The sequence below is a fragment of the Gymnoscopelus braueri genome, assembly GCF_963280865.1.
Source record: "Gymnoscopelus braueri genome assembly, chromosome: 11".
Classification (NCBI taxonomy): Eukaryota; Metazoa; Chordata; class Actinopteri; order Myctophiformes; family Myctophidae; genus Gymnoscopelus; species Gymnoscopelus braueri.
Genome location: NC_137613.1, coordinates 37,550,244 through 37,562,800, shown reverse-complemented (window position 1 = coordinate 37,562,800; position 12,557 = coordinate 37,550,244). Strand labels below are relative to the sequence as shown.

Sequence of the window (12,557 nt, the reverse complement as noted above, 5' to 3'; positions counted from 1 at the left end):
AGAGCAGCACGTCTCAATCGACGGGGCGTTTGAACCTCTGCATGAACAATTGCAGAGGGTTGGCGGAGATATATACTGGTAGGAGGTATATTATTCTATACTGCTTTTTCTCACACCTCTGCCTTCCTTCTGCCCACCCTTCTCTCACCTCTGTCCCATTCACCACTTCACCCCACCACCCCATCATTAACTCCTAATAAGCGTTCCCAGAGAGACCATGAGGAGCAGGAAGAAGTCCGACTACAGCCTTAACAAGAGCAACGCGCCCATCCTCACCAACACCACTCTCAACGTCATCCGGCTTGTCGGTGAGTTCTACACACACACACACACACACACACACACACACACACACACACACACACACACACACACACACACACACACACACACACACACACACACACACACACACACACACACACACACACGCACTCACTCAACTCCCTTGACACACATATCCACACGACCTCCATTTAACGAGCAGTAAATGAGCCAACAGCCAGTTGAAATGGGTAATTGTGGGGCATTGCAGCTAGCCTTGTGACTCCCTCGCGCTAATTGTCAACCTCCGCAACCTGTCGTCTCTCGCAAGAGCAGCTGGCGTGTCGTATTTTTTGGGGTGGACTTTTCAAGACCACGAGGCATGCGGTTTGTCATAAAATGCCCCTATGGTGGGCGTCACCCGCTTGATTTGATTGTCAAGTGTAAAATGCCATTAGACGAGGTCATTACCTGGCCCATCGGACAGGGTGATTACCTATGCCCGTTGGACTTTGGGCTTGTTAAATGGGCATGGGCGGTGATACAAATTATAGTAGCCGATCAGCTGAGGATGACAGCCAGAGCAGTCATGCAGGAATTGTTGAGCTGTCATCGTTAACTTGCATGACCTGAATATCAAGAAAGAGAAGAGAAACTGTCCTTTCTCATTTCTCAGTTCATAGCTTTCCTGTGAACATTCATCCTATAAAACCTGTCTGTGAGCAGGGTTGCCAGATCTGCTTATTATAATTTCCCCGCAAGATTTTATTTGAAAATAGCCGATCTACAAGCTTACAACGTGTCGCATTGCGACGCGTTGTAAGCTTGTAGATCTGTTATTTTCAAATAGCTGATGTATATGTTAAAGTGCTCATGTGGCCCATTGTCGCTTCTTTTGGGCTGGTTTTCCTAGACCTGGTTGTTTGTTTCTCTCACAGAATCTGGCAACACTGTCTGTGAGTCTTGTCTGTCTGGACAGATTTTATGCCCATATGTAGATACAGTATGCCTGACATGCAGAGCTTGATGAGAGAGAATGAGGGAGGGAGACAGGCAGGGAGGTAAGAATAACCGTGGCGAATTATGCAGTAAAAATAACTGATTTAGATACATAGCTCCCGACAGGCTGTAAACACAAATCTTTAACCCATTAAGGCCTGAGGATCCGATTCTACAAAATGTCTTCTAAATCCTAACAGTTTTTTTGGAAAAAACGTATGTTGCTATGTCAGTGGTTTTCAAACTTTTTAATGTCAAGGACCCCCAAAATGTATGTGTATTTGGCCGCCGACCCCCATCTCAAAATATTTTGTTCCAGGGACCCCCCAGAAGCAAAGATTTGAGTTGCAAATGTTTGCTTTAAAAATATATATATATATTCAAAGATTTGCACTCATTTTCTCGATTTTTCAAAAATAGCAGATCTACAAGCTCGTAGCGCGGCACTCGGTGCCGCGCTACGAGCTTGTATATCTGCTATTTTTGAATAGCCAAAGTGTAAAATAATGCTTTTTTAGCTCAAATAAAAAAATGACACGGATGCGTCCCAGGTCTTAGTGGGTTAAAAAAAAGCAGTTTGAATCCATCAACCTTCTTCTAATGCCACCCCCATGCCTACTTTTGTCATTACACAATTAGATCGCCCCCAGAGTTTCATGTGCCGGATTCAGAAGAATTGAATAGAGCGTGATTGCGAAAAAAGGGGGCTGTTTCAAGGCCAGAGCTTGGCAGCCGCAGAACGTGTCATTTTATTTTCCCTTTTAACCCCTCCATTCATTCATCAGTTCTGACTCAATGGTAACCTTCATACAATCCTGCACCTCCGCAGTTATGTCCTTTATTGCATTTCTGGCAAGTTTAATCCCCAGAACATATGCACAATGCCGGCTGAGTGACCACCATGTCATGACTCCTCCCTGTAGGACGCTGTTTCACTGGGGTTAACAGTACTGTGGCTGACCGTGTTGCCATGTCCACTTATTATATGCGACTTTGGGCTTGTTTTCGTGTAAAACAAGTTGCTTGTAAATATTGGTAGTTGCGTTTTTTTGGGGCTTCTTCCTTAAAGGTATCATGACATTCATGTTTACACCACATTCAGAGTCTTTGTCCTGGTCCTTCAAACGTGTACAAAACGTTTTAACTGAAAATTCCACTCCAGTGATTCACTGTAGGTGTTTTTGTCTCACATTTCTAAAGCCTTTTCAACTGCAATGAAAAAAGAAATCTTTGCCTGCGGGTGTCGCTGGTGAGGGATTTTGCCTGTCAATCATCGCCTCTGCTCCGCCCCCCCCCCAAAGGAAAGGATAGGGGAGGGGAGGGGAGAGGAGGAGAGTGGGCGGGATTAATCGACTGTGACCTCACTGCCGAAGGGCCAAGCTCAGATTACTTTTCAGCCTAATTATTCAGAAAACCCCAGACCACAGAAAATCCACTGAATGTTCAAAGTTCCGATTTTTTTGGGTGTAATTGAGGTCATAAAACCCCAAAAAAAACATTAAAAATAAAAAAAGTGAAAATGAATGTCATCGAACCTTTAAGTGCAGTTGCTTATTTGTGCTTGCTGTCTAATGTTGTTTAAATCAGTGGAGAAGAAACCCCAAATTAATATGTATTTGTTCCCGGGCCCTTATTTGAAAATATTTTGTGCCAGAGACCCCATATAAGATTTGTGTTAAAAGTTTCACATTTTTCACATTTTGTCTAGATTGTTTTGAAAATAGCAGATATATAAGTCTCACAACTCGTCGTGTGTAGATCGGCTATTTTCAAATAGCTGATGTACAGTATATAGGTTTAAAGTGCTCTGGGCATAGGTCGCTTCTTTTGGGCTTGTTTTCAGAAACCAGGTTGCTTATTTCTCTCGCAAAAATCTGGCAACACTGGTGGCTGACTGACACCACACAGGAAAATCTTGGTTCTTGGGTCCATTTTTCCCCTCAGAATTAAATCAGCTGCATTGATGCATTGTATATTTGATCAGTGGACATCTCATACGAGGTCAGAGAACATCTTTAGCTTGATTCACTGCATACTCTACCGCATACTCTACCGCACACATCCCAACACATCACAAACAAGTAAATATCCCCTTTTTTGTTGCCTACATAAAACATTTTTATACAAAAGTTTAAACCGAAAATGTCACAACTTTCATCAATTAAAAATAATCAAAAAATTTTCAAAAGTAAAATAAAAGAATGTTATTGAATATCGCATGCTTTCTTATTATCGTGCAGTCAACTATGGAGTAATAAATGAGGCATCGCAAGGTGCCAGGTCACAACCAGTCTGTTTTCCGTCTTGTCACGTACACAGGGAAGTACATCCAGATGATGAACATCTTGAAGCCCATCGCTTTCGATGTGATCCACTGCGTGTCGCAGCTCTTCGACTACTACCTGTACGCCGTGTATACTTTCTTCGGACGCAACGACATGGTACGGTATCCACCCTTTTTTTATACCAGACGTACCTGTACAGCTGTGTTGTCTGTGTGTAATTTTCATTGTCTTTCTCCTGGTGGTTTCTTCTGTGTTTCCGGGTCAGAACATTGACAGGGTACGAGTGAAGGGTGTTAAAGGGGAACTGGCAGGATTGGATTCTAGGGCCGGCAAATTGCCCATGTGGGCCCAGAGACCCAGGTGTTAACCACTCAACCATGGCTGTTGTGTGAATCTCTCTCTCTCTCTCCCTCCTTTTACCTTAACGGTCTGTCAGGATTCGATCCTTGGCAAACCAGAGATGATCTGTTACACAGTGCGGGCACGGTGCTAAATCCAATTAATAGCTTTCATGGGTTACCTTCTTTGGTATTCTAAACACTGTCTGACAGAGCGATGTATCACAGCACAACACCCCCCCCCCCCCCTGTCCCCGAGCTTAATTGTAGGCAATTAACATCTGGGCCGACATTAACAACAGATGTACTGTATGAAAACACTGCGCAAGTCTCCCTCAGGTAACACTTAACAGTTCTCCACACCTCCTTCATCACCCCGCCCCCCCCCCCCCCCCCCAGCACAAACACACACACACACACACACACACACACATCCATCCATCTCTCTGTCCTACAGTGAAGCCTCATTTACACTTAATTGTGCGACAATGTAGCTAGCTGAAAGGTACAGATTTTCAACACGTTTTTCACTTGAAAATCTGTTTATATTTATTTTTGCCAATCGGTGTGGTCACACTGCAGGTGCATACATTGCTCTTCAAAGTCCTTGCTTAACCACTTAAACCGTGGCGCTCCAATTTTGGGCATGTCACTATACGCGCAAATTGTCTGAAAATAGACACATTTTCTGTCGTTGTACGACTAAGTATGACTAAGTATACAGTATATGTTTAACCCTTTAAGACCTGAAGCCGATTCTACAAATGTCTTCTAAATCCCAACAGTATTCTGAAAAACGTATGTTTCTATATCAGTGGTGCTCAAACTTTTTCATGTCAAGGACCCCCAAAATTATATGTATTTGGCCACGGACCCCCGTGGCCAAAACATTTTTTTCCAGGTACCCCCAGAAGCAAAGATTTGAGTTAAAAGTGTTCGCTTTAAAATAGTATATATATTCAAAAATTTTCACACATTTTTAAGATTTTTCAAAAATAGCAGATCTACAAGCTTGTAGCGCGGCACTCGGTGCCGCGCTATGAGCTTGTAGATCTGCTATTTTTGAATAGCCAAAGTGTAAAATAATGCTTTTTAGCTCAAATCAAAAAGTGACACAGATGCGTCCCAGGTCTTAATGGGTCAAGTGGTTAAGAAGAGGTCACCTCGACCAGACTGACATTTTGCCCTTCTTCATCTGAGGACCAATTATGTCATTAATTAAGCCCATTCAGAAGTATTAATTCCTGCGTGTGCGTGTGCATCTTGAGGGAACGATAGCGTAATGGTGTGATGCAACAATGATGGCAACAACATAGCTGCTGTCACACACTGCAGTGTGACAGCAGCTATAATGTTGTCGCTTACATGTAAGCAGAGGAGATGAGGATGAGACCATTGCTCCCTAGGAGGCTTCCGGTGGAGATGTGAGTCCGTGTGTGTGTGTGTGTGTGTGCGTGTGCCCGTGTATGTGATACTGATAAAGAGAGAAGGGTACACCCTGGTTGCAACCTGACAACCCATCACACGTTTCCTTGTTATCGATCCATCTTCATTTTCATTTATCCATGTGTGTATCTGTGCCTTCATGTCCCCTCTCTCTCTCTCTCTCTCTCTCCCTCCCTCTCTCTCTCTCTGTATATATCCCTCACCGCTCTCTGTGTCGCTGTTAGTCTCTCTCTCTCGCGCTGTCATTCCTCATAAACGCCGTCGCCAATGTCTCTCAAAGCTGCAGTTTCTTGTGGCGTCTCGTCTCCCCCTCTCTTATAGCGCCTCCATTTTACTCCCACGCAACTCCTCCACCACTTTTTAATCTCTCTCTCTCTCTCTCTCTAGCTGTCATTATGCCTTTCTTTGAGTCTGTACGTTCCAATTACCTGTCTCCCCCGACAAGGACGCCTATATAAAAATGCTAATGCCTCTATGAATAGGCTCCCGTACAGACTTAGTTATGCACACATATACAGTGCATATAGGGACTGCTCCCTACTGCAGTACATCTCCATCACCAGTAGCATCCGGACGGGAGTCGGCACATTTAGGCTTTGGCTCAGAGAGGAATGAAGCCACATTAATATTCTGGCGAATGAAGGTATATATTGGCTCAGTCCCATCGAGCGGCGCCATAGGCACCGACTGACACACACACACACACACACACACACACACACACACACACACACACACACACACACACACACACACACACACACACACACACACACACACACACACACACACACACACCTATATCTATGATAAAGCACCATATGCTCTTGACTTATCCGCCGGGTGTTGCTAACTCAAAGAATGGAGGTCGTTTTGTGTGTGTGTGTGTGGGGGGGGGGGGGGGTTATCGGAGGCAAGCAGATTTACAAATACCTTCTGAGAAACGCTGAGGGCCCTCCAGATGATGAAAGGCCCGTCATCACAAGGAAGGCCTTGGATCCTCGGATCAACCGTCATCTCTTCATCCGGGCCGCTCTTTGAACGGACAGAAGTTGAGGACATAGTTACTACTCGATGGAGCCATGCGGCAAGAAAATTGGATGGAAGGATTTGTGGGGGAGAGGGGGGAGAGATGTGGGGGCGGGTAGGATCCATTCCTGGCTGTGTGTACTGAAATGTGTTGTGATGTGAACTGAGAAAGGGTGCAGGAATGTGACTGGGGAACTGAAAAGGGTTCTACAGCTCACTTCATATATTGAAGTGAGCTGTATACCCTTGGTACACTGGCAAAATCCTTGGCCTCCAAACATACAGAGACCCTGCTTAAAGGGGAATACCACTCATTTTCAGCATTGAACTATGTCTTTAATACACCTTAGAACTGTTGTGTGGAAATAAGAAAAAAAGCCCCCCCCCCCCTTCTATCTTGTCTAGAACTGGATAATTGATTGAGGTCATGTGATCAGTGACATACGCATGGTGTACTTTTGGCTCCGCCCCCTCAGCCAAAAGTACAGCAGCTCTAAGGTGTGTTAAAGACATATATAGTTCAATGTTGAAAATGAGTGTTATTCCCCTTTAACTCGACAGATGGAGAGTCCAGAACTCATTAGTCAGGGTGGATTGTTAATCTAATTTAGATTAAATTGTGATAAATCAGTGATAGCAGAGTGTGAATGCTGAGTCTGTTTAGGAGATGTGACTGTACTGTCTTTCACTTCCACTGATGAAACTCATTGCTTATGTGTGTTTTTTGTTTTTTGTTGCTCTTTTTGTATGCTTTGATGTTTTCCTTCCTGTTTATTGTGCTCTTAATTTGCACTGTTGGTTCTGTTTGTTTCTTTTCTGCTGCCCATAGCCTGTCCCTAGTCCGTCTTTGCCCACTCAGGTTGGCAGAGACACGGGTGCTGCCAGGCTTGTGGGCCCTGCTTGCTTGGTAAGAACGGAACCCAGGAGGTGATGTACTGTAGGCACAAGGCCTTCCAAGCCTTGTGTGCCCAAATGCCACGTAATTAACACTGGCCATGTGCTTGATTCGATGCACTTGAGGTGTGCATGATTTGCGCTGCGGCCCTTCAATAGACTGTTCGCTAAGCCCCACCCCACAATAGTGATTGGTCCATTGCTTGCTTAGCGACCGTTGCTAACCGCCATTGACTTGGACACGCTCCCATTCATATTTCATACCATATAAGTCGACGTCAATGTCAATAATCTACACGATAATAAGCAACATTAACTTTTACATTTTTGACCCATTTCCCCAAGCTCAAACTGCACTGACAAATGCAGACTGTGGCTGTGTTGTCAAACGCACACACACCACACACACACACACACACACACACGCACACATACACGCACACGCACACACACACACACACACACACACACACACACACACACACACACACACAGCTTAACGTCAGGGAAATTACACAGCTCACCCATACAGGTGATGACAACAAATACTAATGATAATGACATGAATAATAATAAAGGTACAAATCACAAGCAACGTTAACCGTGTTGACATCATGGTTACGTTGGCACGTTGCATAGTGAAAGCACACGTCATAGATTTATGAGCATGTTTAGAAACACGTGTGCAGTTTAACCCATTTGGACCTGAGGCCGATTCGAAAAGCGCCTTCTAAATCCTGACATAAGTTTTCTGAAAAACTTCAAATATTTATTCAAAAATTACAACAAATATGTATGTTGCTATATACTGTACATAGCAACAACAAAGGTGAAAGGTATAGTTACAAATAGGGGTTCCCGCCCAAAATGGCTTAAGGCGTTATATTTTTGATAGCTGATAGTGTATTTGTGATGGAGATAGCCAAGTGGCTAGTCCCATACTCATGGAGGAACTAGTACCGCACCATACCGTGCGTTAAAGTGTTTATTTGTTTGTCTTATTTATTAACTGCTACTATTTACTTACTTACCCTGCGGTACACAACACTCCTATCCGGTGATAATGTAGTTAACATAGTTCATTGATATTATAGATGAGGTAGAGCCACATTTCTTCCTAGTGATGAACACTTGTCTGTATTTAGTTTGTTGAAATAGAATTTCACGCACATAGTTTTACCAGTGCATACTGCAGGCCCTGTTGATGGGATTTGGAAGAGATTTGGAAGCTTCCGGCTCCAAACATTTTAACGTGGAAAATCCATGATATTCCCATTCAAATCAAATGGGAGAACCTGTCAAACCAGCGCTCTGTTGTCAAGAGCCTGGTGACGGAGTGGTGGGTGGGCGGACCTTAGCGAACGGTTAATATTCCCGGTCCCAGAACCAGTGTTGCCAGATGCTGCGAGAGAAACAAGCAACCGGTAGCTTGTAGATATGCTATTTTCAAATAAAATCTTGCGGGGGAAATTATAATAAGCAGATCTGGCAACCCTGCCCATAACGTGCATCGTTAAAGTAGCAGATATCAAGGACATGCATCCAGAAGTGATTTCAGAGGCTTTTGGGCTTTTTTAGACTGCTGTTTGCTGTGCATTCATTCTCCCTACCACCTTGTTCTACTCCCTTCCTGTCATCGGCTAGTAGTCGGCGTGTGTTTGATTCCTCCCTTTGATGCTATACTACCTCCTCCCGGTTAAAGAGCTGAAAGCAGATAGAAGGGCGTGGCGTATAGATTGTCTTGCCCGTGACTATGTGGGACGAGTGATGGTGTTAGACTGTGTGTGTGGGTGCATGCATGCAAACTCTCTTGCTCTCTTGACCCTCTTAAGACAGTGCCTGAGAGATCTGTTTACACAAGAGAGTGTTTTTCTTTTTCTTTTTTTTGCATACTCCAGACATGATCTCACACACTATTTTTACTTGTGTGTGTGTGTGTGTGTGTGTGTGTGTTTTCTACAGTATGAGTCATCAGGGCTGGGGCTCATCAGCAGCAGATTGAGGACCACTTTGAACCGCATCCAAGAGAGCCTCATTGACGTGGTAAGAGTCTATATCTCTCTCTCTCTCTCTCTCTCAACCTCTTCCTTTCCTTCATAAAAACTTTTGCTCAATACTTTCTTTCTGATTGCCTCTCTTTTCCCTCTTTCTCTGAGACAATTCTCTTCTCCCCTTTCTCCCCCTATCCTCTCTGATGATCCACGTATATCTTTACCTCTGAATACCTCCATCTCTCTTTGTTGTTTTTGCTTTTCTGTCTGAGTTTTCTCTGTTCATTTTGCGCCCCCGTGTCTGGTCATATGGTTGAGATTGCACTCGGCCTGTGTGGCCCCAAAATGCATTATGGGTCATCATTATCGCTTTGCCTCCCCTGTCTTACTCATACAAAGCACGCACACACACACACACACACACACACACACACACACACACACACACACACACACACACACACACACACATACACATACACATACACATACACACACACACACACACGAAGATACACTAATACAGTCATCATACCACATTAGACATAAGGTGTGTAATTATTATGGGGCCACTTCAACTAATGGAGGTTTGTGTGTGTGTGTTTGTGCATCTGTGTGTCTGTCGTCTGTCCCCACATTAAGTGCCCCCATTAAGAGTTCCAATGACACATCCTAGGGCTATACCCCTCCGACACACGCACACACAGGCAACAACATAACACCCACTAACATCTTTTCTGAGTGCGACCCTTTACTTATCTTTTCTTTCCTACATTTTAACAGTTGAGTAGGACAACGTACCAGGCGGTCAGATTTACAGTGAAACAAACACATTTCTTAGACTCAAAATTCACATCCCATCTTCCCATCTCTTGCTCGTCAAATTGTCAGCTCTCCTCGTCTTTCCTTTCTATGTACATATTATAGAATATAGATTTTTTTCGAGCACATTTAATGCAAGGTACTGTACTGTACTTCATGGGCTACAACAAAAAAAGCTACTAAAAGTTTTTTTGGAAATAGAAATAGAAATCTAAGCATTGGATATAAAATATGTAAAATAATACATCAAAGACAATGTGCATGAATGGAAAGCGCATTTACAAAGGATATAGATATGAAATAAAACCAACCAAAATGGCAATAGAAGACAGAACAATGGGAACTAATACACAAAAGCAGAACAAAAGAATCTATTATGTCTCGCAATCCTCTTGGTCTTTGTCCAACATGCAATGCAGAGGGTTTCACTTGGCCTTCCGCCTAGGAAATCTCTGTAGTAGTTTATTTTGCTCACTTGTGAGTGGAAAACGTATTGTCAATGTACTGACCTACTGTACACAGTCCTATTGTATTGATGCCACTCCACTCTAGGCCGTAGCCAGCTATGAGATCACCAAGGTCCAGACCTTGGTGATTCTTTTATATTCAAAAACAAGACACGGTCTAATCACTGTGGCTTCCATGAGGTAGTTCAGTTATCTAAATGATGATGCATGACTCCATATTTGAGCCCGATCTGACCACTGTTGACTTACATTATAAGATGAAAGTAAAATTATTCCAAAAATTATGAAACACATGTGAGAAATAATGTGAGCTGTATACAGTAACTGTATGAATAATCAGGGGTTGAAAACCTCTCCTTTGATCGTCTGCCTGCCAGCCTGTGTGTGTGTTTGCATTGTGCGTGTAGCGGTGAAGTACTCCTTCACTGACTGACATGAAAACGGACGGCTACCAAGCATCGGGTCGGCAGCCTTTTGTGTGCGTTAAAGTTAAAGTAACAGAACACCGGATCATTGTGTGTGTGTGTGTGCTAGGTCTGACCTCTAGTAGTCGAATAGTCGACTAATTAGTCGAGGGGTGTCTGAGTCGACTGCCAATCTCTTAGTCGAATCATAAAAAAAATATTTTTAAAAAAAAACTTTTTTTTTGGGGTGTTGCATTAGTCGACTGCCAGTCGACTATTGGCAATTAGTCGCCAATCAGATTCGACTATACAAATCCTTAGTCGGGGACAGGCCTAGTGTGTGCACATCAGTGACGAGACACCGGAGTGATGTTTTTTAAGCACTTTCAACATATCCAAAACCTTTGATGCGATGCGTTGTGAGACTCCCAAAACACACCAGAAGCCAGACATGGTGGAAGGTTGGGCTTGCGGCTAGCAACCCCTTACCCCAACCCGTAAAACCTACATATGCCACAGAAACCGCTATGTGGCCCTATGCTCCACCTATAGGAGCCTACAGGAATAAGTAAATTAAGTCAAGTTGTGAGCTTGTAAATGGGCTATTAGCTATTCGTCGTACTACAATCTACATACTGTATAGGCCAGAGTTGGGCTGTCTGTATTCATCAAATGTTAACTGAATATATTGTAAATGCATTGTGTCATCAATCATGCCCGTAGTGGCAGTATTTATATGTGACATAATGGATTCATTAGAATGTAGAGTTGAATATTTTTTGATTATGCTACATACGTATGTAAATTACATCATTATTGTCACCATAATGCCCTGGTTTTGAATTTTGTGTTGTTGCAATGCTCATGGTTGAAACTTACAGTACAGTGTGTGAATGTACATTACAATACATGCATGAGGTTTCATTGTATTTAGTTTGAGCTTGTTATCTGTGTGGACTGTTGTGGTATTGTATTGGTGACACAGTAACCAATATGTATTGGGCACACAGAGGTCAAAGTTTACACACAGGTTAGTATGGAACTTATACCGTACTGTAGTTCCTGTGGGCCGCCAGAATACTTAAATGACCTGTCAAATAGTGTGTACCAGTCCAACCCCAACATTGCATTTCATTCAAATAGGTGATAGGCTGGGTGTGGCTGTCATGACTCATCTACTGCTTGTCGTTGTTGTTGTAATTGTGGTATTATTTTTGCATGTTTTTGGTGTTCTTCGAGTGGCTTTCCATGGACCTCACTAACTTCCAAAACCAGGCCATGGCCTTGACTCCACTCGGAATCTGAATGAAACTCTGAGAAAGATGGCGATAAAGCAGATTCCCTATAGTGTGATCACTGTAGAAGTGTGATTGAATAACTCCCCAAACTCATATTTAACTCGCTATTCTTTAACTTGAAAGGGGAATAGTGCAGTACACCAAATATTTGAATTTGAAGACATTTGCATCTTACTTTTATGACCGGAGACAGCTCAGTCAGTATTTATTAATGCCATTTCTATCTCGCAAAACTACAGTATATGCCAGAAAGCCGGGGTTCTCATTAAATTCATCCAAACATAAAGTGTCTGGCCGTGCCCTGAAATCCATCCTTTGTG

General features: G+C 43.3%; 1 protein-coding gene across 2 annotated transcripts in view; it reads left to right on the top strand.

Moving 5' to 3' along the window:
• vps50 (VPS50 subunit of EARP/GARPII complex) overlaps positions 1–12,557 on the top strand; it is a 192,843-nt gene that overhangs the window by 114,473 nt on the left and 65,813 nt on the right. Inside the window, exons 20-22 of one of the 2 annotated variants that reach the window (XM_080442184.1) lie at positions 211–308; positions 3,583–3,704; positions 9,218–9,298. In XM_080442184.1, the coding sequence (XP_080298310.1) occupies positions 211–308; positions 3,583–3,704; positions 9,218–9,298 (301 nt within the window). Of the gene's footprint in view, positions 1–201; positions 309–3,582; positions 3,705–9,217; positions 9,299–12,557 lie in introns of both variants that reach the window. The other variant, XM_080442183.1, reaches the window with a different exon arrangement.